At 45.4% G+C, this 22,272-nt stretch overlaps 14 protein-coding genes across 14 annotated transcripts; 9 read left to right on the top strand and 5 right to left on the bottom strand.

Annotated features, from left to right (window-relative positions):
- The first annotated feature begins 20 nt into the window (after positions 1 to 20).
- On the top strand, positions 21 to 4,069 carry OGAPODRAFT_94542 (uncharacterized protein). Its single transcript, XM_018357556.1, has one exon. The coding sequence runs from the start codon at positions 135 to 137 to the stop codon at positions 2,778 to 2,780; it is 2,646 nt and encodes an 881-aa protein (XP_018209631.1). The 5' UTR covers positions 21 to 134; the 3' UTR covers positions 2,781 to 4,069.
- OGAPODRAFT_16726 (uncharacterized protein) lies at positions 1,122 to 4,069 on the bottom strand. Its single transcript, XM_018354628.1, has 2 exons — positions 3,908 to 4,069; positions 1,122 to 3,887 (listed from the first exon to the last, which is right to left on the bottom strand). Exons 1-2 carry the CDS (start codon positions 4,030 to 4,032, stop codon positions 2,831 to 2,833), a joined length of 1,182 nt encoding a protein of 393 aa, XP_018209632.1. The 5' UTR covers positions 4,033 to 4,069; the 3' UTR covers positions 1,122 to 2,830.
- Positions 4,070 to 5,022: 953 nt separating this feature from the next.
- Positions 5,023 to 6,282, top strand: OGAPODRAFT_94540 (uncharacterized protein; the record flags this gene model as incomplete). The annotated part of the gene is made up of 1 exon (XM_018357555.1): positions 5,023 to 6,282. The coding sequence occupies one exon, from the start codon at positions 5,023 to 5,025 to the stop codon at positions 6,217 to 6,219; it is 1,197 nt and encodes a 398-aa protein (XP_018209630.1). The 3' UTR covers positions 6,220 to 6,282.
- A 4-nt stretch (positions 6,283 to 6,286) lies between these two features.
- On the bottom strand, positions 6,287 to 7,129 carry OGAPODRAFT_24623 (uncharacterized protein; the record flags this gene model as incomplete). Its single annotated transcript, XM_018355280.1, has 1 exon — positions 6,287 to 7,129. One exon carries the CDS (start codon positions 7,127 to 7,129, stop codon positions 6,287 to 6,289), a length of 843 nt encoding a protein of 280 aa, XP_018209629.1.
- Positions 7,130 to 7,458: 329 nt separating this feature from the next.
- Positions 7,459 to 10,000, bottom strand: OGAPODRAFT_16725 (uncharacterized protein). Its single transcript, XM_018354627.1, has one exon. It carries the CDS (start codon positions 9,984 to 9,986, stop codon positions 8,430 to 8,432), a length of 1,557 nt encoding a protein of 518 aa, XP_018209627.1. The 5' UTR covers positions 9,987 to 10,000; the 3' UTR covers positions 7,459 to 8,429.
- OGAPODRAFT_49857 (uncharacterized protein) lies at positions 7,554 to 8,411 on the top strand (the record flags this gene model as incomplete). Its single annotated transcript, XM_018355642.1, has 1 exon — positions 7,554 to 8,411. The coding sequence occupies one exon, from the start codon at positions 7,554 to 7,556 to the stop codon at positions 8,409 to 8,411; it is 858 nt and encodes a 285-aa protein (XP_018209628.1).
- An 82-nt stretch (positions 10,001 to 10,082) lies between the features above and the next one.
- Positions 10,083 to 11,952, top strand: OGAPODRAFT_16724 (uncharacterized protein). Its single transcript, XM_018354626.1, has one exon. The coding sequence runs from the start codon at positions 10,256 to 10,258 to the stop codon at positions 11,924 to 11,926; it is 1,671 nt and encodes a 556-aa protein (XP_018209626.1). The 5' UTR covers positions 10,083 to 10,255; the 3' UTR covers positions 11,927 to 11,952.
- On the bottom strand, positions 11,935 to 12,500 carry OGAPODRAFT_82849 (60S ribosome subunit biogenesis protein NIP7; the record flags this gene model as incomplete). The annotated part of the gene is made up of 1 exon (XM_018356654.1): positions 11,935 to 12,500. One exon carries the CDS (start codon positions 12,498 to 12,500, stop codon positions 11,955 to 11,957), a length of 546 nt encoding a protein of 181 aa, XP_018209625.1. The 3' UTR covers positions 11,935 to 11,954.
- An 84-nt stretch (positions 12,501 to 12,584) lies between these two features.
- OGAPODRAFT_82848 (uncharacterized protein) lies at positions 12,585 to 14,252 on the top strand (the record flags this gene model as incomplete). The annotated part of the gene is made up of 2 exons (XM_018356653.1): positions 12,585 to 12,760; positions 12,843 to 14,252. 2 exons carry the CDS (start codon positions 12,585 to 12,587, stop codon positions 14,149 to 14,151), a joined length of 1,485 nt encoding a protein of 494 aa, XP_018209624.1. The 3' UTR covers positions 14,152 to 14,252.
- Positions 14,253 to 14,268: 16 nt separating this feature from the next.
- On the top strand, positions 14,269 to 19,285 carry OGAPODRAFT_16723 (uncharacterized protein). Its single transcript, XM_018354625.1, has 2 exons — positions 14,269 to 16,668; positions 16,793 to 19,285. The coding sequence occupies exon 1, from the start codon at positions 14,555 to 14,557 to the stop codon at positions 16,523 to 16,525; it is 1,971 nt and encodes a 656-aa protein (XP_018209622.1). The 5' UTR covers positions 14,269 to 14,554; the 3' UTR covers positions 16,526 to 16,668; positions 16,793 to 19,285.
- OGAPODRAFT_50451 (2-dehydro-3-deoxy phosphoheptonate aldolase) lies at positions 16,817 to 17,938 on the top strand (the record flags this gene model as incomplete). Its single annotated transcript, XM_018355664.1, has 1 exon — positions 16,817 to 17,938. One exon carries the CDS (start codon positions 16,817 to 16,819, stop codon positions 17,936 to 17,938), a length of 1,122 nt encoding a protein of 373 aa, XP_018209623.1.
- Positions 18,010 to 19,491, bottom strand: OGAPODRAFT_49985 (uncharacterized protein; the record flags this gene model as incomplete). Its single annotated transcript, XM_018355646.1, has 1 exon — positions 18,010 to 19,491. The coding sequence occupies one exon, from the start codon at positions 19,489 to 19,491 to the stop codon at positions 18,010 to 18,012; it is 1,482 nt and encodes a 493-aa protein (XP_018209621.1).
- A 53-nt stretch (positions 19,492 to 19,544) lies between these two features.
- Positions 19,545 to 21,290, top strand: OGAPODRAFT_82845 (uncharacterized protein; the record flags this gene model as incomplete). Its single annotated transcript, XM_018356652.1, has 1 exon — positions 19,545 to 21,290. The coding sequence occupies one exon, from the start codon at positions 19,545 to 19,547 to the stop codon at positions 21,252 to 21,254; it is 1,710 nt and encodes a 569-aa protein (XP_018209620.1). The 3' UTR covers positions 21,255 to 21,290.
- A 77-nt stretch (positions 21,291 to 21,367) lies between these two features.
- Positions 21,368 to 22,245, top strand: OGAPODRAFT_16722 (uncharacterized protein). The gene has a single exon (XM_018354624.1). The coding sequence runs from the start codon at positions 21,388 to 21,390 to the stop codon at positions 22,225 to 22,227; it is 840 nt and encodes a 279-aa protein (XP_018209619.1). The 5' UTR covers positions 21,368 to 21,387; the 3' UTR covers positions 22,228 to 22,245.
- Positions 22,246 to 22,272: the final 27 nt, after the last annotated feature.

Genomic DNA, 22,272 nt, shown 5'->3' with positions numbered 1-22,272 from the left:
AGTTTCTAATTAAGTGACTAGTTTCAGTATCCTGGCAGTCTGCTTGGCAAGATAATATCCCTACTTCCCGTGAAGAAGTGGTTAAGGGGACCTTGATACCCCATTAGTGTCTGGATATTTTGTCATTTCCAAATATGGGTGCCAACACCTGCGACGGAGACGTGTATATCCATAACTTGGCCACGTTCATAAAATCTCACGAACGCCAGCTAGCCAATGCTTTAGTTGCCTACAAGAAGAGTGCTCCTAAGACAAACACAAATGGAAAGCCCAATTCGATGCCGAGACAACAGCAACAGTCGGCAAAGCCTGTCAGACTGTCTTTGTCTCTTCACCATTTGTATTTTTTACTGGGTAAATTTCAGGAACTCGGCATCAGCGTAGGCCCAATGAACATTCGACTGGACAATATCGATACCGAAGGCTCTGACAACTATGTCTCATTTTTGAGTGAATTTCAACGAAACAAGGCCATACAATCGGACGCTCAATCGATTCACTCGATGTCTAGTGTCAAGTCAGTTATGTCTAGCGTGTCAGCACTGTGGACTACGCTCAGCTCAAGTGGCCAAAAGGGAGACAATATCATCAACGATCTTAAATACCTGTACTCTGCATTTACAAAACTCCCCTGTCTCAGATTGGCGACAGATCCCAATGCTAAACTTATTGAAGGCCACGAGGAGTATCCTTTCGATACGTCAACACCTATAAAGATATTCAAGAACCTTTCTGTTTTGGAGATTTCAGACATGGATCCGAAGGAGATTTATGGCTGGCATATACTGAGTGAAAACATCAGATTTTTGGTGGTCAAACGCACGAACATTACAGACCCTTATGACATTCTTGTTACACTGGTCCACGACGACATAAATAAGCGTGGGTCAATGTATTCTGAAGATTCTGAGCGATCACCCTCATCTACTTCGTCTCTCGCAATTCCAATGCCCAAACGAGGCTCTTTTTCTTCCCCCTCAGTTCACAACGGTGCGACTTTCTCTAATTCATATGGATCTTCTCACCATCATTACCTCAGCGGGTCACTTCCAGAGACCACGTCACCACCGTCATCCTACTACGCTTCACGACTTCCCACTGACGACAAATATGCATTAATTCCTAGGAGACAATATCAGTACCAGCACAAATCACGGTACACCCCGAAAGATACACTTCCTACTATTGACCAGATTCCTATATCTTCAAACCCGCATGAATTGTCTAAGATCCATTGGAGATTACTAAAACATTTGTCGCTCACAGAGAACAAGATAACAAGAATTAACGAAGAAGCGTTCACCAATTTGGAGAATTTATCGTCTCTTGACCTGTCTTATAATAACCTGACGGAGATCCCGCACGCTGCACTGGCCAAACTTCATAATCTCAAGTCACTGAACCTGTCCTATAACAAGCTCATGAATACAAAAACGTTCCCAAAGACGCTGACCAAATTGGCCATCCTAAACTTGCGTGGTAATCAGCTAACAAATTTGGATACTTTGGAGAATGCCACATCATTGGAGAAGATTGATTTGCGACAGAACAAGTTGTCCAAGGTTGCTGAGATGAAGCCGCTTTTTTTGATGAATAATAACGTTGTGAAGCTCAACATCTTGTACTTAGTTGGTAACCCATTGGCTAGCAACAGAGGTTACAGAATAGAGTTGTTCAACTTGTTTAATGGAGTTGATTACTCAAACGATCTGCGCATTGATGGCTCAAGGCCGGGAATATTTGAGTCGAGGTTATTGCTTGATGCAAAATCCGCTCAATTAAAGTTGAATAAGTTTCTGGACCCAAGCATTATTTCAAAGATGGCCGAAAGTGTTTCCACAATGAACATCAACAAGGTAATTACTACCACGACCACCGGAGATAATTCGATGTCATCGGATATGTTGAACAATCGGATGAGCTCTCAATCTCGCGTGAGTGTATCTTCCAAGGAAAAACATGAGGATGCACGGGATTCTATCGATTCAAGGGCCTCACAAAGGTCAAAACCCCCGCCTTTGAATTTGGACAGCCACAAGACGCAGGTGGTCACCCCTCAAGCTCAGATATTGACGCCAAACAAAAATCTATTGAATTCTTCTGATCACATGCTTCCTCCGCAGAAACCGTTCTCCCAGAAGACATCTTCAGTACAATCTTCAGCGACAGGGAACTTGTGGGAACAAATCAGTTCAGCAGTGCCCGTATCTGAGGCTTCGAAGACTACAACCTTGGCTACCCCAGTTAGTGCGAACTACACTTTTGAAAAACCTCAGCCGGACCAAGCGTCACAGCTTCCTTCACCAGTCGCTTCAAGCCAGCCATCGAGGGCGGTCTCAATTGACGAGAATGTTTATCCTTCAGGGGTGCTTTTGACAAGGCAGGTCAACGCATCGAACTCATCACTAGTCACAAGTTCCTCAAGAAAGCCATCTCAGGAAGCTAACCCAATCAGCAAGATTAGCCTGGCTGCCCCTGCACTCCCAGTGATCACGCAAGCTACCACAATGACTACGGTCTCTTCAGATCCTCCGACACCTCACAGCCAGCGTCGCAGTGCAGACCACGAGTACTTTGCCGGTGCTGTAGCTTTGCAAAGTCCGATCAAGGCTCATACTTTCCGTCACCCTGATGCTAGAATCGAACCGAATCCCGACTCAGCATCAGCTATAGACCTTTCCATTATGAACATGATACGCGAAACCAAAGACGAAGCCAGCCAGCCTGAGCCCGATTCCAAAGACGATCTTTCGCAGGGACATAAGATATCGGTTAGCTAATTTTCAATTCTAAGGCCTCTGTATATCATATGTAATTTAGTGCATGACATTTACGGCACTGTTATCTGGGTAGTATTTCTTCCTTGGGCTATTAACCCAGCAACGGTAGCACCTGCTAGTGAAGAAGTCTCCATGGTGCTTATAAATTGTTCCATGCCATTGAGGTAGTAGAGGTTCTCTGCAAGCTTAAATTCGTCGAACCTGCTTATTGGATTCAAATATGGATAGCTGTACCAGATTTTCTCGTACTTGTTTGAGTAGTTTCCAAATATGTCATGCAGCAGTTGCTCATCCAGGGTTTGGAAGCTGAACACTTTATAGACATACTCCTGGAACTTTTCACTGTATCCCACAAGGCCAATTGAGTTGAACTCATCACCACCTGTGGTTAAGATTGTTTGCGGAGTCTTCTTATTGTTGAAGTAGGAGCTTTCCGACAGCAGATTTGGCGTTCTAACCAGGGTCACAAAGAGATGGACATATTCAGCGCTGACTAGCGATACAGAGATGTTGGTTTGGATGTTCAACTGGTCATATGGTCCTGCAAGGACAACGATATCGAACTCCTCGGTGTGCGAGCCGTAAGAGACAACATATCCTGACAATGTTTTAGAAATTGCTGTTACTGTGGTATTGAGTCGCAGATCAGCATCGGAGGCTTGTATCCATTTCTGAAATATTTGATTATTTCCTCCCTCAACATGGAATGAGGACTCTCCAGAGAGCAGCACTAAACTTCCCAAAGAATGTATTGTACCTAGATTCTGAGCGTAATTATTTCGGGTCAGTGATTGCACAAAGCTCTGGTAGTTAGCGCCCACCCATATAGAATTGAAGAGTTCCTTGGCTGTCACAGATGTATATTTCAGCAGATCAGTGACCAAGTTGAGAGAGGATAAAGGGTAATATTTTTCGTAGTATTCTGTAAGAAACGTCTTCATGGCTGTTTGCTGCTGATACTTTACAGCTGCAATGGAGTAAAGCCCAAATCTCCACACAAGCTTTAGGTATGTGACCCAAGAGTTTGACGAAGGCTCCAATATGTAGTCAAAGGACTCTCCGTTCCACAGTGCGAACGAGGTGGACTCTGAAGAACTGTTTGCGAAACTTAGGTTGAGCTCCCCCACAGCATTGTATAAGATTCTATTGTCCTCAATAAACATGCTAGCCCCCAGCTCTGCTTCGACTCCATCAAAGTTAATATTGGTCGCCCGACCTCCAACATAGCTGTTTTTTTCAAATATTGTGACATTGAATTGATGATCCGTGAACTTCCGGAGATAGTAGGCACATGAAGCACCGCCAGCCCCAGAGCCGACAATAGCCACACGAACGTTTGAATTAGGGAGCACCTGCTGTGCTAAACAAGAAACGACAGAAAAGAGTAAAAGGAGCATCCGCGACATGCTGTACCCTAAAAGAAATATTGTGTGAATCTGACTTTTCAGGGATTAGGGGCACTCTATATAGTAAAAGCTAAATCAATACGCCGATAATTACCTGAGAGGAAATACACCATACAATTAAAGACCGTAAGGGGCAGCTTAAAACATGTGGTGCACGACTGGGGATCACTTGATACAAGGCTGTGCATCCTCAAACTCAAAGTGGTCAATACATCGTAACATAATGATGCGCGAACCGTTTTCAGGGTGTGGGAAAATAGCTGGAGGTAGCGTTATTCAAGAGAAGTAATTGAGTTCCGGCTGTGCGGCTGCAAGTTGCATCAAATACCAGAGCCAGGGGGCTTCAACAAAAATCTTTCTCGCGAGAGCTCAACGGAGTTTAGAAATATGTAGTCACATACTCTGATTGTTCACGTCTCGCAAGATTACCCCTACACAATAACCATCAAGACCAATTGCTAGTATCCACTCAACTAATTATCATAGCACGAGAAACTTGACATATCCGCACATATCAAGTGGAGACTGTCTCGGGCCGTGCAGCATGATTGGACACTCGATTAACACTCGGTTGCGTTAACGGTAGCTCAGATAACTCCGGCACTAGGAGAAAAAAATGTCGCGCAGGTGCTGTGAGCGACCGATGTGGCAGCCGATCCTTGGTCGTCCCCATATTAGTCAGAACACCTATCGATTTCCTTATCGAGAACGAATCGATAGCAAGTCACGTGAGTCAGATATAATTTATCCACAGTTGTTGTCTGCCACCACCACAGCTTTGCCGTCGGAGAAACTATAAATAGGGTTGTAGCTTGCTAATATTTCTCTGCACAATCATGGTCGTTCCACTCACTGTTTACAGCAACAGCGATATCCACTTCAGGAAGGGAGAAGACACCATCCGGAATGGCGTTTACTCTATCTCTGATGATAACTACAAGCGCCTCAAGTATCCGGCCTGGACTCCCACTTGGGATCCAAAGCATCAAATGGCTTTCACAAACCCTAAGCCATTCAGACACACCGACAGAGGTTACTTTGGTGACCCTACTTTCCAAAACTTGCTCTCTGGCGAGGAAGTTCAAACCAGAAAACTTAGCCCTAAGCTCGGAACTGAGGTCACGGGCGTGCAATTGAGCGCTCTTACCCCAAGACAAAAAGACGATCTAGCTCTGCTTGTGGAGCAACGGGGTGTTGTTGTCTTCAGAGACCAGGACTTCAAGGATCAATCGTTTGACTTCATCAAAGATTGGGGCAAACATTTCGGTCCGTTGCATGTCCACCCTACCTCTGGAGCACCTCTGGGGCAGCCAGAGTTTCACATAACCTTCAGAAGAGGAAGCAGGGATGAAGCCAAAAAGACTTTTGCCAACAAGCTAAACAACATTTCGTGGCACTCTGACGTTACATACGAGACCCAGCCGCCTGGAATCACTCTGTTTGGTATGTTGCAAACCGATGTTGGTGGGGATACTCAGTTCCTTGACACTGTTGAGGCCTACGAAAGACTCTCACCAACCATGAAGAAGCTACTGGACGGCCTTAAGGTTCTGCACACATCGAAGGACCAGGCTTCCAATGCCAGACAACAGGGTGGTATCGAGAGAAAAACTCCAATTGACTCGATCCACCCACTGGTCAGATACCATCCTGTTCTGAAGAAAAAATGTCTGTTTGTGAACAGAGCCTTCTCCAGAAGAATCCTGGGTCTCAAAGAAGAGGAGAGTCAGGCCCTCTTGAACTTCCTGTTCAGACACCTGGACACCTGTTTGGACGCTCACGTTCGTGCTCAATGGGATGAGAGAACTATCACCATTTGGGACAATCGCCGTCTGCTGCACACCGCCACGCTTGATTGGGACTCCGATAACCTGAGACATGCCTTCCGGCTGACCACCATTGCTGAGAGACCAATTGGCAGCGAGGAGGAATTCAATGAATGGACCGAGGAACTCGAGGAGGAAAAAATCAAGCGCACGGAGGAGGACAGTCTCATCCCACCATACGAGTATTACGAGAGATACTACAAATAGTTGCTTAGCAAAACCAGAACATGAACAGTGTACCGTAAGTTGCGTAAAAAAAAATCTATTAAATGTACTAAGCCACACAGTAGCCTCCGTCAACTAAGATATCGCTACCCGTGCAATAGCTGGCTGCGTCACTGGCAAGGAAAAGGTAGGCGCCTGCAATCTCTTTCGGAAGAGCCAATCTACCAAGTGGGATCAGTCCCAGCCATTTGTTCATCAGGTCTGCTGGGAGCTGCGCCACAAGCTCTGTTTTGACGTATCCGGGAGACACAGTGTTAACTCTTGCGAAACCTGCCCATTCGACAGCTAAACTGCGAGCGTAGTGTGTAACAGCAGCCTTGGCAGCGTTGTATGGTGCCTGTAGTTGAGGGAAATTGACAATGTGTGCAGACATGGAGGAGGTGATGATAAACGAGCCCGACCCCTGTTTCTTGAAATGCTTGCCAACTGCTCTCGCACAGTAATGGATGGCATCAACGTCGACGCTGAACAGTTTCTTCCACTCATTGATGGCCTCCTCGTCGTCCTCGATAGACAAAATCTCGCCTTTATCCCAAGCTACACCTGCATTTGCCACAAATATATCTAGCTTGCCAAAATCGGACACGATCTTGTCGACAGTGTCGTTCACCGCGTGGAAATCGGTCACGGGACACCTGTAGCCACGACACTCCACACCGTATTTATCAGTAAATTCCTTGACAGTCTCGTCGATGGGCGTCTGATTGAACAGAAGGGCCACCTTGGCTCCTGCGCTGGCATAGGCTTCAGCGACCGCCAAACCAATACCTTTTGAAGCACCAGTCACAGCGGCCACCTTGCCTTTGAGAGAGAAAAGCTGAAATGGGGATCCTTCGAGCTTAGGCTCTGGCCTTGGCAATTCGCCGATATCGAGCAATTGTGATTTCACCATTGTGAATCAAACGACTGGCAGAAATATATATATATGCATTGGTAGAAAGCTATCTGGAATGACGTAATTGCTCTCTTGGAAAAACCCAGAATGGATTTCAGTGCCGCATCCTGTTTTACCGTCCAAGAGCGGCAAAGCTGATCTTCAGAAGAACAATACCGCAAGTAGCGCTAGAGACGATGTTTGGTGTGATAGCCTCTTAGGACCCACTAATTTATGTGCCGGATGTAGATCAGTTACTCCGAGGCCAGCCCTGTGCTAGTTTTCAAGGCTGTGAAAATGCGTAAATTTCGCTTGTCACAATTGTAAACAAATGGCAGATATTGCTAAAAGTCCTTTTTGGCCCACCAAGTCTCCAGTGCGCAGATCTATGGACTCTCACAGCTCCGTATTCAACCGTCTGTCACTACGCAAGTCGACCCCCATGGAATCTTTGCCCAGACAGCTCCATAAGAATTGGAAGATCAGTGATTTCGAGCTCGGTCGTAAACTGGGAAAAGGTAAGTTTGGTAAGGTCTACTGTGTACGGGAGATCGCAACGGGGTTTGTGTGTGCACTGAAGGTCATGGACAAATGCGAACTGCTAAACTATAAGGTCGAGAAACAATTCGTCAGAGAAATCGAGATACAGGCAAACGTGCGCCATGTGAACTGTTTACGTTTGTATGGCTGGTTTCACGATCAGAAGAACGTGTACCTGATTCTGGAATACGCGGCTGAAGGGGAGTTGTATAAAGTGCTCAAATCCAAACGGCGGTTTGATGACGTCACCGCGTCCTACTACACCTTCCAAGTCGCCAGCGCGCTCAGCTACTTACACAAAAAACATATCGTTCACAGAGACCTCAAACCGGAAAATATACTGCTTCATTTCAACAACCAAATCAAACTCTCGGATTTTGGGTGGAGCGTTTACGCTCCCGGGCATTCCAAAAGAACGACCATGTGCGGCACTTTAGATTACCTACCACCAGAAATGGTGGAAGCCAAAACCCACGACGAAAAAGTGGACGTGTGGGCACTGGGCATCCTACTGTATGAGTTTCTGGTTGGCAGGCCTCCTTTCGAAGAGCAGAACTCAAGCACCACGTATAAACGCATCGCAAAAGTGGACCTTCGCATTCCGTCTTTTGTCTCACCAGATGCCGCCGACCTTATCCGCAAGTTGCTGAAGTACGAGCCAGAGAAGCGCTTCAAACTTTCGGAAATCGGCAAACATCCTTGGATACTCAAAAATCGGCTCCATTGGCCTACTACCTTCATGAGTCTTGAAAATACTTGATCTACGTACAAATATCGTTTACGCCAAACGTCTGTTATTACGCAACACCTTCGCAAGTCCCTTGGTATTAGGAGCGCTTTTATCTTCCAGAATCAGAAACGCTCTTCCCGATTGGTTCATTCTGCCTGTCCGTCCCATTCTATGGACCAGATCCGAGGTCATATTTGGAATATTGTAAAGTACCACGTTACGCACGCCGCGGAAATTGATACCCCTGGACATGAGGTCTGTGCATATGAGCACTTTCAATGTTGGCTTGGAAGGATCCTTCAGTGGCTGGGGTGGACTAATGAAAGGCTCTAGAATTCGTCTTCGATCCTCAGGAGTGTCATCTGACGTCATGCTCTCTACATCATGTTTGTATCTCTCTCTGAGCTGCTGGGCCAAAATCGGAGCTTGCTTTTTCTCGTTAACGAAGACGACAACTCTCTTTTCATAACCCGGCTCTGTTCCATCACAATGGATAGCGTAAAGAACTTGAGCCAGTGCTTTTAACCGCGACCCGTTATAAGGTTTGGGTTTGGCGTCTATCACACGGACCTCAATTGCCTTAGGGATCTTGTGGAGCGATGGAGTGGTGATTGGAACAAAGTCCGGGAACAATGACTTAACCACTTTTCTCAGCGAGGAGGAGATGGTTGCCGTGACGAAGACCAAGTGACGCAAGCCGTTCATTTTTTTCAGCAGGTCATAGGTATCCTCGATAAAAGATTCGTCCATGAGTGTATCTGCCTCGTCCACCACACAAAAGCTGACATTTTTCAGCAACTGTCTGAGGTTTTGAATATCATCATATTTTGCCAAAGACGCCAGTTTCCCTGGGGTGGTGACCAGAACGTCAATTCCTTGTCTATAACTATCCATAAAATCCTTGAAGTTCGAGTCCAAGTCCCACAGAGCCACTTTCGTGCCTAAGGTATTTTTGGTATGTTCCACAGTTTTGAAGACTTGGTCAACCAGTTCGTGGGTTGGAAGTAGAATAACACTTCGTATTCCGGGCTTATTGGACTGTTCATGCCCCTCTGCAATATAGAACTCTCGCAATTTTTGCAAAAGTGGTGCCAAGTATGCCCACGTCTTCCCCGATCCCGTTTCTCCAGCCAGTATATAAGGATTTAGTAGCTTGTGGGTTTTGGGGGTGCCATTAATAATCTTGATAGCAGCTTTTTGGATGTTCGTAGGTCGTATCACAAGGCCATTCAGCTCAGACTCCGATAGTTTTTTCCGGTTTGGACTCATGTAGTTCTGGGACTTAAGAACCGTATTCTCTTTCAGCTCTTCTATCATTGCTGATCTCACTTCCGGAAGTAACTTGAGCTGATAAAATTCTTGCACTCGTTCGTAGAGTCCAGACAAACCCCGTAGATCCTCTTTGTCGAAGGTTTTGAGGGCTGGGCCATTTCCAAACTTATATACTTTTTCTTCGCTCGAGATTATCTTGGGCTTGCCAGAAGACTTAGCTGGCGATTTCGCATATGATGCAAACCACTTAGCAGAGTGAGCAAACCTCCTCCTTCCGCAGATGAGCTGGGCTCTTCTGAAAGAGTATGGCAATGCCTGGATTGACCGTAGCATAGATATAGATCAAGAGAAATTTATATATGCAATTTTCATAAATTACCCTGCTATAAATTTTTCATCATCAAAACTCATCGACCAACGTCAACACCATGTCGCTGTCGGATTTGGTCTCACAATTGCAGATCTTTTCGAAGTCCGATTCCCACAGACAAGTTTTTGATCTGGGATCAAAGATATTGAGTCAAGAGCCTACCAATGTTGCCGCTTTCAAGCAATGTTTGGTGGCCCTCATCAACCTTGACAATTACAAGACTGCCCGCGAAATGCTTGACAAACACAGTGACCTTATTGCTGAAAATCGTGACATACTCGCCGTTGAACTGGCATATATCTACTATAAGCTGGATGACGAAAAGTCTCTGACAGAGCTTGTGTCTCAGGGATCAACTAATCGCGGGCTAAAACATGTTTTAGCTCAACACTACTATCGTGTTGGTAAAAACGAGAACGCGCTGGAAATATACAGAGAACTGTTGAATGATACTCCACCAGAGGAAGTGCTGGATCTGAGTGTTAACGAACGCGCTGTGCTTTCGCAGATGAAAGTGTATTCCGAGGACAGCAACTTACAGCCAGTTTCTGCTCCACATTCCAGCTCATACGATCAGAAGTTCAATTCAGCTCTGATTCTCCTAAGGGACGGCAATTACGTGGCCTCGTTGGAACTTCTGCGAGAAGCAAGACAGCAGTGTTTGGTGTCCCTTGCGGATTACGAAGAAGAAGAACAGCTGGAAGAACTTGCGCCTATAGACGTCGAAATTGCATTTCTTACACAATTGTTGAATGGTGACGATGCTGCTAAGCCATTTTACGACGAAATAAATGTGTCGAAGTTGAAGAACCAGGTTTTGAAAGTTCTCATCACCACCAATCTTGCTTCCTTCCAACATCAACCGTTTAATGCAGCTTTGTTGTACAAAAACCTTGAATTTCCCCAGTCGCTCAACAAAATCCTTGATAGATTGGCGATTAGACAAATAAGGGATCTACATCGCAATGAAATCTTGCTAGCATACAAGGCTGGGAAATCTGTTTCCAAGTCTGCAGCCAAGCATGAACATCAATTTCCAGAGTCGTTATTGCCACAGGCCCTGGCTACTATATCCAAAATAACAGAGTTTGACTCTAAGAACTTTAAAACCTTGGGCAATGAAAAGCTGGTATTCAGAGAAGCGATAAGAAATCCACACAAGCTGGGCCTGTGTTTGTTTGCCGCACAATTGAGTGCGAGTGCTGGAAAACTTCAGAATGCTGCTCGCGTTCTGGAGGCTGCGGTTGAAGCCGATCCGCTTGTGCTTCTAAGACCAGCAGTTGCCTGTTTGCTTTTCACAGTGTACGACAAACTGGACAGAGAAAACGACAAAATTAAGCTCCTTCTTAGCCTGTATGAGCATTTAATTTCTGCAGAGCTCAAGACTGTCGACCAGTTCAAACTTTTGAGATTTGTGGCGTTCCAAATGATAACATTCGACGAGCCAAAGTCCCAAGAACTATTCCTAAAATTGCAGTCTTCGGTGTCTTCAGATCCCCTGGTGTCCGTGGTTTTGGGCGGGAAAGCAGAAACTGGCCTGGGCAATGTGAACGCATTAATTTCAGAGGTTGACACAGATTCGCTACTTGAACAAGGACTGCAGCCCCTGCTATCAAAAACATCTACCACCAAGACCAGTAAGGGAATCACCAGAGTAGAAAAACGAAAGCGAAACAAACCTAAAAAGCTTCCTAAGGACCTCTCCAAAAAGTTGGACGAGGAAAGGTGGCTACCAATGAAAGATAGGTCTTACTACAAACCAAAGAAGGGCAAGAAGGGTAAGGATACCCAAGGAGGTCTCGTTGACCAAGCCACAGAGGAGTCCCTCAACATCGGTTCCAACTCATCGACGCCTGCCGCAGGCAAAAAGCAGACCAGCAAGAAGAAGAAGGGAAGAAAATAGCTCATGTATCGGCAAACATCATTAAGATCTATGTAAACAACGTATCCTCGTCCCTGAGATACTCTCCAATGTCTCCTTGACGGAAAACCACAATACCTGTTGGTTGCAAGTTCTTTGCTTCGATAGTCGACTTTGCGCTAACACCAAATCCTAGAGGCACATCTGCCATAGAAAAAACTATCACTCCGGCATGTTCTGGAATGTCTTCGCTCATCTTTCCAACGTGTGCTTTGAGAACATGATTTCCATATAGAAATGGCATTTCTCCGTTTTGCTTGATCCAGACCTTGTATTTAGCATATTGAGCGAGGTATTTTAAAGAAGTGATGTGCAATCTGAATTTTCCAGTTTTTGTGAACTTTCCGAAACACACACCAAGGGACATGAGGTTTGGTCTTGCGACAGAAGTTGCAACTTTCGCTATGCGATCACTGACGTAATAGACTCTATCTTTTTGTAATCTGAAAACATGAGGGTCTTCCTTATTATCCACAAGATATGCAATATTACGGCCAATGTAGTTGGCCAGCTTTTCGAAAACGACCTTGGTTTCTTCCTCAGTGAGCGGTCTCATCGATAAAGTATATCAAATATTTTTTTGAAATTTTTTTAGCTTTTCCAGCACTGCCTTTTTAAAAATTTTCATCATCTAGAATAGATGTCAGAGCCTATCAATGAACGTACTGAGGAACCTGATCAACTTGCTGAAGTCTACGACGACGATGAACAGGGTAGCAGAAAAGACCCTAGTAACAAGTGGCTCCGCACTCGGAAAGGAGACGTCATCGGTGACACAGCTAAGAGACAGAGAGTCCTCAAGAAAGTCCAGGACACGTGGGTATGTTTCGCGGACAGAGCTTCTGGAGACGAACTTCAGACGACTTTGTTCACGAATGTTAAGTTACTAACCTTGCAGACGGATTTTGAATGAGGATGGTACCCCCAAATACGAAGGTGAAGAAAGAAAACCAAAGAAGAAGGTCGCATGTTATTTGAGCTACTGTGGAACGGGATACCACGGCATGCAGATGAACCCTCCTGCCAAGACCATTGAGGGCGACCTATTTGACGCTTTTGTGAAAGCGGGGGCGATTTCCAAGAATAATTCCAACGATTTGAAAAAGAGCGGTTTCATGAGAGCTGCACGTACCGACAAAGGCGTGCATGCTGCTGGAAATGTGGTCTCGCTGAAGCTTATTATTGAGGATCCAGATGTGGTTGAGAAAATCAACAGCTATCTTCCTGACCAAATCAAATTTTGGGGCTATGAGAGGGTGAATAAGTCTTTTGACTGCCGCAAGGTATGTTCATCAAGAATCTACGAGTACCTTATGCCAACATACTCATTCCTGCCTCCAAAGCCTAGCAGTCCGCTGGCAGCTCAAATAATGGAGGCGGAAAAGGAGTTCCCGGGAACCACGAGAAGAGACCCAGAAGGAGAAAAATTCTGGGAGGAGGTGAACGCTGAGCTTGAGAAGGCCGGTATTACAGAAGATCAAATGGCACAGATCAGAGAGGCAAATAGAGAAGGAATTCAATTGACTGTTCCGCTCGAACTTGCCGACAAAAAATCCAGAGAAATCATGAATGCGGCCCGCAAGCGGTATAAAATCTCAAGTGAGAAGCTGAATTTACTGAGAGATGCTTTAAAAATATACCTGGGACCGCATAATTTCCATAATTTCACCAACGGGAAGGACTACAAAGACCCTTCTGCCATCAGATTCATGAAAAACATCACCGTGAGCGATCCTATTGTGGTGAACGACCAGGAATGGGTGTCAATCAAGATACACGGACAATCATTCATGCTGCACCAGATTCGTAAGATGATTGCTATGGCTACCCTTGTTGTGAGAACAGGATGTCCATTGGCCCGAATTGAGGAGGCCTTTGGACCCGAGAAGGTCAACATTCCTAAGGCGCCCGCTTTAGGACTTTTGCTCGAACAGCCAGTTTATGAAAGCTACAATGCCAAGCTCGAGAAGTTTGGATATAATCCACTTTCTTTCGATAAGTTTGCCGCAGAAATCGATGAATTCAAACGCAAACAAATATACGATAAAATCTACGCTGAGGAAGAGCGCGACAACGTTTTTTATGGATTCTTTGGCTTTATCGATGGATTTGCTGGATACGACGATCAGAACGGTACTCCTATCTTTAATTTCCTCACTGCCAGAGGCATCCAAAAAGAGGAAACCGGAAAAGAAAAAGTGGAGTGATTTTGATGTCTGCACTCAAGTCCCCGGCGGTGACCAAATCACTCCACTTTATTTGGGTATATAAAGGGCAAATAGAAGATGAAATACGTGTAATCAATTATCATCGTTATACCACATACTGTTCCTACAATGTCAGCTATCGCCAGTGTCGCAATAAATTCAGCCAAAGCTGCAAGCAAAAGCATTGGCCCAAACCCCCTTTTCAGAGAACTTGGTGTCCACGCCCAGCAGCTCGCAATATGGGGTATCGGACTGGGTAGCTTCCTCTATTGGCCCATCATGGTGGCAAACGCTAACAGAAAGGGTTACTGGCACTTGTAACCGGAAAAACTGCTCTGGTGTGATTTTCCGCGAAATAATTTTGCATATATAGATAAAGTCTAATTATCAATCAATATTCTCGATGTTTATAATAACAGGCGCTCTGGCGCTGCTTGTTCTGCTTGTTGTTTTCAGGACTCGCTTTGTTGAGTATTCAGTCAGCTGGGACAAAAAGTATCGCCTTCGAGAAGATCTCTACCTGGCACCTGTCATCATCTATCAATTCGTCCGTCATTTTTACCATTGTTATGTCACCAAACGCGTTTCTCTATGGTACACCTTAGAATACTCCATGAAGAAGCACGCTCAGAAGACTGCCCTCATATTTTTACGGCCAGCGGCTGCCAAGGGCAAATTTGACATTGAGAAGTATACCTATGCGGAACTTTACGGGCTCGTTCTCCGCTTGTCTCATATTTTGAAAACAGAGTACGGAGTCGAAAGAAATGACATCGTGTCTCTATATATGAACAATAGCCCACTGTTCATTATCATGTGGCTTGCGCTGTGGAATCTAGGTGCAATTCCATGTTTCCAAAACAATAACCTGGCCCATAAAGCTCTGGTCCATTCGCTTTCTGTTGTTGACTCTAGACTCGTTTTTGTGGACGAGGAATGTCAAAGCCTTTTTGATGAGACTAAGGACGAAATCTCTGAAAAGATTCCTGATTTGAGATGTATCTATGTTGATCAAAAGCAGTGGCTCAAGAGTATCGAAAATCCTTCGTCTCCCAGTTTCAGACTCGATAACGCAGAACGTGATAAAAATCTGCTATACTACAATCCTGCGGTTCTGATTTTCACTAGCGGAACCTCTGGATTACCAAAATCTGCTGTCAACTCGTGGCGAAAAGTATTCTTTGCTTCATTTTTTTTCCCCCATGCCATGAGACTGAGCAGTTCCACCAACATGTACACCGCCATGCCACTATACCACGGTACTGCGTCCATACTTGGTGTGCTCCCGATTTTGGCCCACGGTGGCACGCTTTCTTTGGGCACTAAATTTTCTCTCTCTTCCTACTGGACTCAAGTCAGACTTGCCGGAGCCAACACTATCCAATACGTGGGTGAGGTGTGTCGCTACTTACTTAATGGGCCAGCTACAGAGGACGAAAAATGGTGTCATGGAAAAGTCAGACTTGCTGTTGGAAACGGTTTGCGTGCTGATATCTGGACCAAGTTCAAGGAAAGATTTAAGATCCCTGCTATAGGAGAATTCTATGCCAGTAGCGAGGCTCCTTTCGCTACCACATGCTACGAGCAATACGGTATTGGTGTCGGCTGTATCAGAAATCAGGGATGGCTGGCAGATAAAGTTCTGAGCGTGATGTATTGCCTCGTCAAGACAGAAAAGGACGACGACGCAACGTTATACAGAAATGAACAGGGCTATTGCGAAAAACCTCGCCCAGGAGAAAACGCCGAACTCTTGATGCACGTCTTGAACCCAAAAAATATCAAAGCCACCTTCCCAGGATATGTCAACAACGAGGATGCAACTTACTCCAAGATTGTGCGCAATGTTTTTCGCAAAGGTGACGCATGGATCAGAACCGATGATCTTTTTCAGTACGATGAGTATGGTTGCATCAAGTTTGTCGATAGACTGGGAGACACGTACCGGTGGAAATCTGAGAATGTGAGCACCACTCAGGTGGAAAACTGCTTACAATCGCATCCTTCAATTGATGTCAGTGTTGTGGTGGGAGCAAGGGTTCCTAATCATGAAGGCCGCTGCGGCTACGCTATTCTTCAGACCAAGTCCAGAAACCAGGAATCCAACGACGAGAGAAGAAAACTGCTCTTGGAGCTGGGAGAAGTGGTCTGCTCACAATTACCTCATTTTGCACGCCCGTGCTTTGTCAGATTTGACATCATTGAGCATACCCACAACCACAAGATATCCAAGAAGAGATTTAGAGATCCTGTGTTGCCGTTTGGTCCTTGCAATAAAGACACGGTGTACTACCTCAACCTCAGCACTAAAAAATATGAGCCGCTCACAGAGGAAATATACCAGGGCATTGCATCCGGATCAATACGAATTTGAAAAATTACGTGCGGCGTTGCCGCAAACCCGTGCACCTTAAATTTTTTCCAAGTCTAATAGAACAGAATTTAGTCATCCATTTCCATTTATATAAGTCGAATCATAAATCCGGAACTTAGTATTTGAACCAAATTACGATGCCAGTAAGTGTATAACAAGAGGGAGGATTTTGGACAATGATGGTGCAACACCATTTTGTGCGACGTATCACACGTGACCTGTCTGAAAATTTCGGCTCCTTCTCTTAACATCATACTGACCAACCAGGCGCCAACCGCACCCCACAGCAGAATGTTCATGGAAAATCCACATGTTGGAGATAGATCCCGTCTAGAAGACTGGAGAATTAGAGGCTACAATCCACTGACTCCTCCAGATCTTCTTCAACATGAATACCCACTGACCAGCAAATCTGAGAAGAACATCTTGGAAGGAAGAGAAGATGCGTGTAATATTCTCAATGGACACGACGACAGACTTCTGGTAGTTATTGGACCATGCTCCCTTCATGACCCCGAGGCTGCTCTTGATTATTGCAACAGACTGTCGGCTTTCAAAGAAAAAGTGAAAGGAGAACTGCACATTGTTATGAGAGCATATCTTGAAAAGCCTCGTACTACTGTCGGCTGGAAAGGTTTGATCAACGACCCAGATATTGATGGATCTTTCAACATCAACAAGGGACTCAGAATCGCCAGAGAATTATTTGTCAGACTCACAGAAAAGCTGCCGATTGCTGGTGAGATGTTGGACACTATCTCTCCTCAATTCTTGAGCGATTTGTTTTCTGTTGGCGCCATTGGAGCTCGTACAACGGAGTCCCAACTACACAGAGAACTGGCGTCAGGTCTGTCTTTCCCCGTTGGTTTCAAGAATGGAACGGACGGCTCGCTAGGCGTGGCCGTCGACGCTATGCGTGCTGCCGCCCACCCCCACCACTTTTTGTCGGTTACCAAGCCAGGTGTCGTTGCCATTGTTGGTACGGAAGGAAATAAGGACACTTTTATCATCCTACGCGGTGGTAAGAAGGGTACCAACTACGACGAACAGAGCGTAAAGGAGGCAGAGCAAGCGTTGAGCAAGGCCGGGATTCTCAAAGAGGGAGAAGCCAGAATAATGGTGGATTGCTCCCATGGCAACTCTTGCAAAGACCACCGTAACCAACCAAAGGTCGCTGCTGAAATTTCCCGCCAGCTCAGAAATGGTAATACCAGCATCTGTGGTGTCATGATCGAAAGCAATATCAACGAAGGAAGACAGGACGTGCCATCACTTGAGGAAGGAGGAAAGGACGCCTTGAAGTATGGCTGCTCCATAACTGACGCTTGCATTGGCTGGGAAAGCACCGAGGAAGTGCTGGAGATGCTAGCAGAGGCCGTGAAAGAACGCAGATCGCTCAAGAACAAAAATTAAGGAGGGTATTTGGGAACGTTTATCTGTTTATATGGTCTGAAATGGTTTTATACAAGAGTTAGTAACGTAGATCATAACATTTGGCTGAGAATCGTGGATGCAATTTTCACGCCTGGGCTGATATGTCGGTGGCTAAAGTCTGACAGTTGAGTGGTGTGGCTGGTCAGGTTCTCAAGCTCCTTGGCCATTTGCTCCTTCACTGACTTGTTCTTCGTGATCACCACCGCATTTGTTTCGAGGTCCAAGGCATAAGCTCTACGAGTGTAGTTTGAGGAGCCTATAACCGTTATACTAGGCATATTCTCTCCTGAGAGTGACAACCAGAGTCCTTTGGCATGGTAGGACCATCCAGTGGGTGTATTGACAATGCCATTCCGCCATTCCAAAAGTCTAACACAGTCTTTGCGGCGCACTTGATCTAAAAACAATTGTGCTTTGTAGAGGTATGCGTCCGGAAGGTACTTGGAAATACCTTTTGATTTATAGAACGAGTTTGCCTCTGGAGCTGCAGTGATAACAGTTCCTTGAGCATGCGACTCAATAAACCTGGAGCTGATTTCAGGATGGATATTGAAATATCCAGCAGTAAAAGCCCACTTTACGTCGGGATCATTGAGGAGTGTCAGCAAGCGCAGAATTGCAGGCTTTTCAGTGGACCTATCTGGATTCATGATTGGTTTCAGCGAAGAAACAGGATAGACGATAATCTCAGGGTCATCAAGGTATTCAGGTTTGGTAACGGGGCTTCTCAGAAGCGGTTGAACGAGCCTGGTGGACTCTTTGATGAACCTTTCAACGTTGAGATGAGGCTCTGAGGCAAAGTTAGACGATGGCCATTCTAGGGTATATTTTTCAGAGGTTTTGGAAGGTACTAGCTGGTAACTTATAGAGCTGACTGCTTTTTGCAGGCCAAAATAGTAGTCCGCTAAAGGTGCATTCTTGAACAGATAGTACCTGTCCTGACGGTTGGTAAAGTAGTCTTCCGAGAGGTTTGCACCTGTCAGTACCACTTCTTTGTCAAATCCACATATCTTCATATGTTGCAGTCCCCATCCCTCGTTTATTCTTTTTGGAAGCAGTGCTTTTTTGATGCCTGAAAGATGCGGGGTATGATAGAAACGAATGTTGACTCGCTCCTTGCCAAATTGTTCCACAAGCGGTGCTAAGAGCGATGCTGGACTGGGATTAGGAGACTCTCGCGTGGAACGAAGATAATCGACAAGGATGTCGACTTTGAGCTCAGGCTTCTCAGACAATGAGTCTTGCAGACATTCGACAAGCTCGTACTGAGTTTTTCCAATGTAAAGGGATGAGAGGAATATACGATTCTCCGCAGATTTGATTTTTTGCTTTAGGAGATTGTAGAAGTCCGCGGGGTGGTAAAGTATTTCCAGTTGATTTTTAGCGAGCTCGAAACGCGGGCTTATGGCATCCAACTGCTGGATGGTGGCTCGTAGGGTGGGATTAAAAGTGTCATAGTTCCGCAGTCGTGGATTTTCCACCTTGGTAGAATATGTTCGGATCTTCTGAAAAAGACTCGAGAGAAGAAGCATGGTGACTGGTAAAAAATTGGTGGAAATTTTTCATGTTCAGAGCGCTCTACAGAATGGCTTCTGAACAACCGAATAAACTTCGCAAAGTTGACGGCAAAGGATTTCGAGTTCGCCAGGTGTATCAAGATGCAGCACAGAAGTCTGCATACGAAAAGCTTGGAGGTGACAAGAACGCTGAAAACTTGACGGACATACCCATGAATAAGACGATAAAAGAAGAGGAAGATGATGCAGTGTACAGCATAGACGGCCCTGTTCGGAGACTGAGACCCTACTACTTCACATACATGACCCACTGTAAGCAGCGATGGATAGATCGAAATATCCTGGACGTATTCGCACATGAATTTCGGTTACATCCGAAAAGCTATTATCAAAATGCATTAGAAAAGGGCAGAGTGACAGTTAATGAAAAAGTTGCCAATATAGATACTATTTTGAAAAATGGCGATTTGATTTCGCACAGAATGCATCGTCATGAACCTCCTGTGACGTCGCGACCCGTGAAAATAGTCCACGAGGACGACGAATTAGTGGTGATTGACAAACCTTCTGGGATACCAGTTCATCCTACAGGACGGTATCGCCATAACACAGTTACTTTTATTTTAGAAAGAGAAATGGGAATCAAGGCTCATCCTTGTAATAGACTTGACAGATTGACGAGCGGGTTGATGTTTTTGGGTAAGACTGCCGCGGGAGCCGAGAAGATGGTCAAACAAATGCGCGAAAGAGAAGTCTCTAAAGAGTACATTGCCAAGGTCGTTGGCGAGTTTCCTGCGCACCGAGAAATTGTTTGCGAGGAACCTTTGAGAACAGTAGATCCTAGGATTGCATTTAATATTGTTGATCGTGAAAAGGGAAAGGAAGCCAAAACAGTGTTCAAAAGGCTCTCGTACGACGGTGTCACAAGCTTGGTCATCTGCAAGCCGCTGACTGGGCGCACACACCAGATCAGAGTTCATCTACAATACCTTGGACACCCCATAGTGAATGACCCGTTGTATTCATCTCCCAAGATTTGGGGGCCAAGTTTGGGAAAAGGTGCTGATTTTGACATTGACGCTATTGCGAAAGAGTTGTCCAGAATTGGCAAAACCGAGCCTGCCACCAGCTGGCTACATCCTAATGATGACGGCGAGATACAATCCACCGGCCAATTTTGCAGCGACTGTGGCGGTGAGTTGTACTCCGATCCTGGGCCTAACGACCTGGACCTCTATTTGCATGCTTATAAATATAGCTCATCACAGAAAGATGGGTGGTCTTACCAGACAGAACTTCCGGAATGGGCTGTGGAGACACAAAAGAAGTATATGGCTCTTGCCCTAGAGCATGCAGAGAAATGCCCGCAAATCGATAACGCATTTCGCGTGGGAGCAGTCATTACGTGTGGTGGCGAGGTGATTTCTACTGGCTATACGAGAGAGCTGGAAGGCAATACGCATGCGGAACAGTGTGCTATGGAAAAATATTTTGAGAAAACAGGTTCCCGAACTCTGCCGCCGGGCTGTGAGATATACACTACGATGGAGCCATGCAGCGAGCGCTTGAGCGGTAATAAGCCGTGTGTGGATCGGATTCTCGATTACAAAAATTGTTTTACAACCTGCTATGTCGGAGTTATGGAACCAAATACTTTTATTTCCGAGAATGTGTCTCGCAAGAAACTGGAGGAGGCAGGTATATTATACATCCAGGTGCCCGGATACGCAGAAAAGAGTCTCGAGGTTGCAAAGCGGGGCCACAAGGAGGCAAAATAGTGTATATAGCGACTCACAAATAACTCCGCAACATCTTGCCCCACAGAAAACTGCGTAGCCGAAAAAATGTTTCTGGAAAACATAATAAATACGCTTAGTCTCCTGAAGAGAATCCTCTTTCTCAAAATACAAAATGCCATCGGCAATAGTGGATATCTGTCGGGAGTGCCACTCATTGGTGGCAGACTTTCTTGCGATGAAAGCTCCTTACCCTGAGGCCAGCAAAGGTTCGAGGGCCGTTAGCTCTTATCCTGATTTCCATAATGACCATAAGCTTCACCAAAAGACTCAAGAACAGGTGGTAAAAAGTATGCGAATTTTTGCCCAGGCGCTAGAGAAGTACAGTTTGGAAGAGCTCTCAATAAGCTATAATGGAGGGAAGGATTGTTTGGTAATGCTGGTAATCTATCTGGCTGCCATCTATGAAAAATATAAAGACCAATTGCTTGAGCTCAAAAGCAATAAAATATCAAGCGTCTACATTAACAACGAGAACGTCTTTCAAGAGCAAGACGAGTTCTTGTACTCATCCGTAATGAAATATCAACTCTCGCTCACGAAAATCAAGGACCAAATGAAAGGTGGATTTCAGAAATATCTCGATCAAAATCCAAAAATCAAAGCTATTGCCGTCGGTATCCGTCGAATCGACCCATACGGAGAAAACCTAGCCTATATCCAGCACACGGATCATGGATGGCCTGCTTTTTACAGAATCAACCCGGTGCTTGATTGGACGTACTGCGAAATCTGGTATTTCATTAAGGCAACTAACATCGAATACTGCTTACTATATGATCAGGGATACACCTCGATAGGTGGAATAGACAATACGATTAAAAACCCTCTTCTCAGGCTTGGGGACAAGTACCTGCCGGCTTACATGCTGGACGACGATCGTCACGAACGGCTAAGTCGCTGTGACAAGAAAGAGTTAGATTCACGGGGAAATAGACCCGAAGAGAAGTTATAGTCAATTAATGAATAATGGTTTACGAATATATCGCATCGTAGAGTG

This window comes from Ogataea polymorpha (genome assembly GCF_001664045.1).
Source record: "Ogataea polymorpha strain NCYC 495 leu1.1 chromosome Unknown OGAPOscaffold_5, whole genome shotgun sequence".
NCBI classification, from domain to species: domain Eukaryota; kingdom Fungi; phylum Ascomycota; class Pichiomycetes; order Pichiales; family Pichiaceae; genus Ogataea; species Ogataea polymorpha.
Note: the sequence above shows the minus strand (reverse complement) of the source record. Positions and strands in the feature narration are given on the sequence as shown.

Bases quoted from the DNA above. Each gene is read 5' to 3' on its own strand.
- OGAPODRAFT_94542 (XM_018357556.1), top strand. From the start codon at position 135: ATGGGTGCCAACACCTGCGACGGAGACGTGTATATCCATAACTTGGCC.
- OGAPODRAFT_16723 (XM_018354625.1), top strand. From the start codon at position 14,555: ATGTTTATAATAACAGGCGCTCTGGCGCTGCTTGTTCTGCTTGTTGTT.
- OGAPODRAFT_16725 (XM_018354627.1), bottom strand. From the start codon at position 9,986: ATGCTACGGTCAATCCAGGCATTGCCATACTCTTTCAGAAGAGCCCAG.
- OGAPODRAFT_16722 (XM_018354624.1), top strand. From the start codon at position 21,388: ATGCCATCGGCAATAGTGGATATCTGTCGGGAGTGCCACTCATTGGTG.
- OGAPODRAFT_16726 (XM_018354628.1), bottom strand. From the start codon at position 4,032: ATGTCACAATATTTGAAAAAAACAGCTATGTTGGAGGTCGGGCGACCA.
- OGAPODRAFT_16724 (XM_018354626.1), top strand. From the start codon at position 10,256: ATGCTTGACAAACACAGTGACCTTATTGCTGAAAATCGTGACATACTC.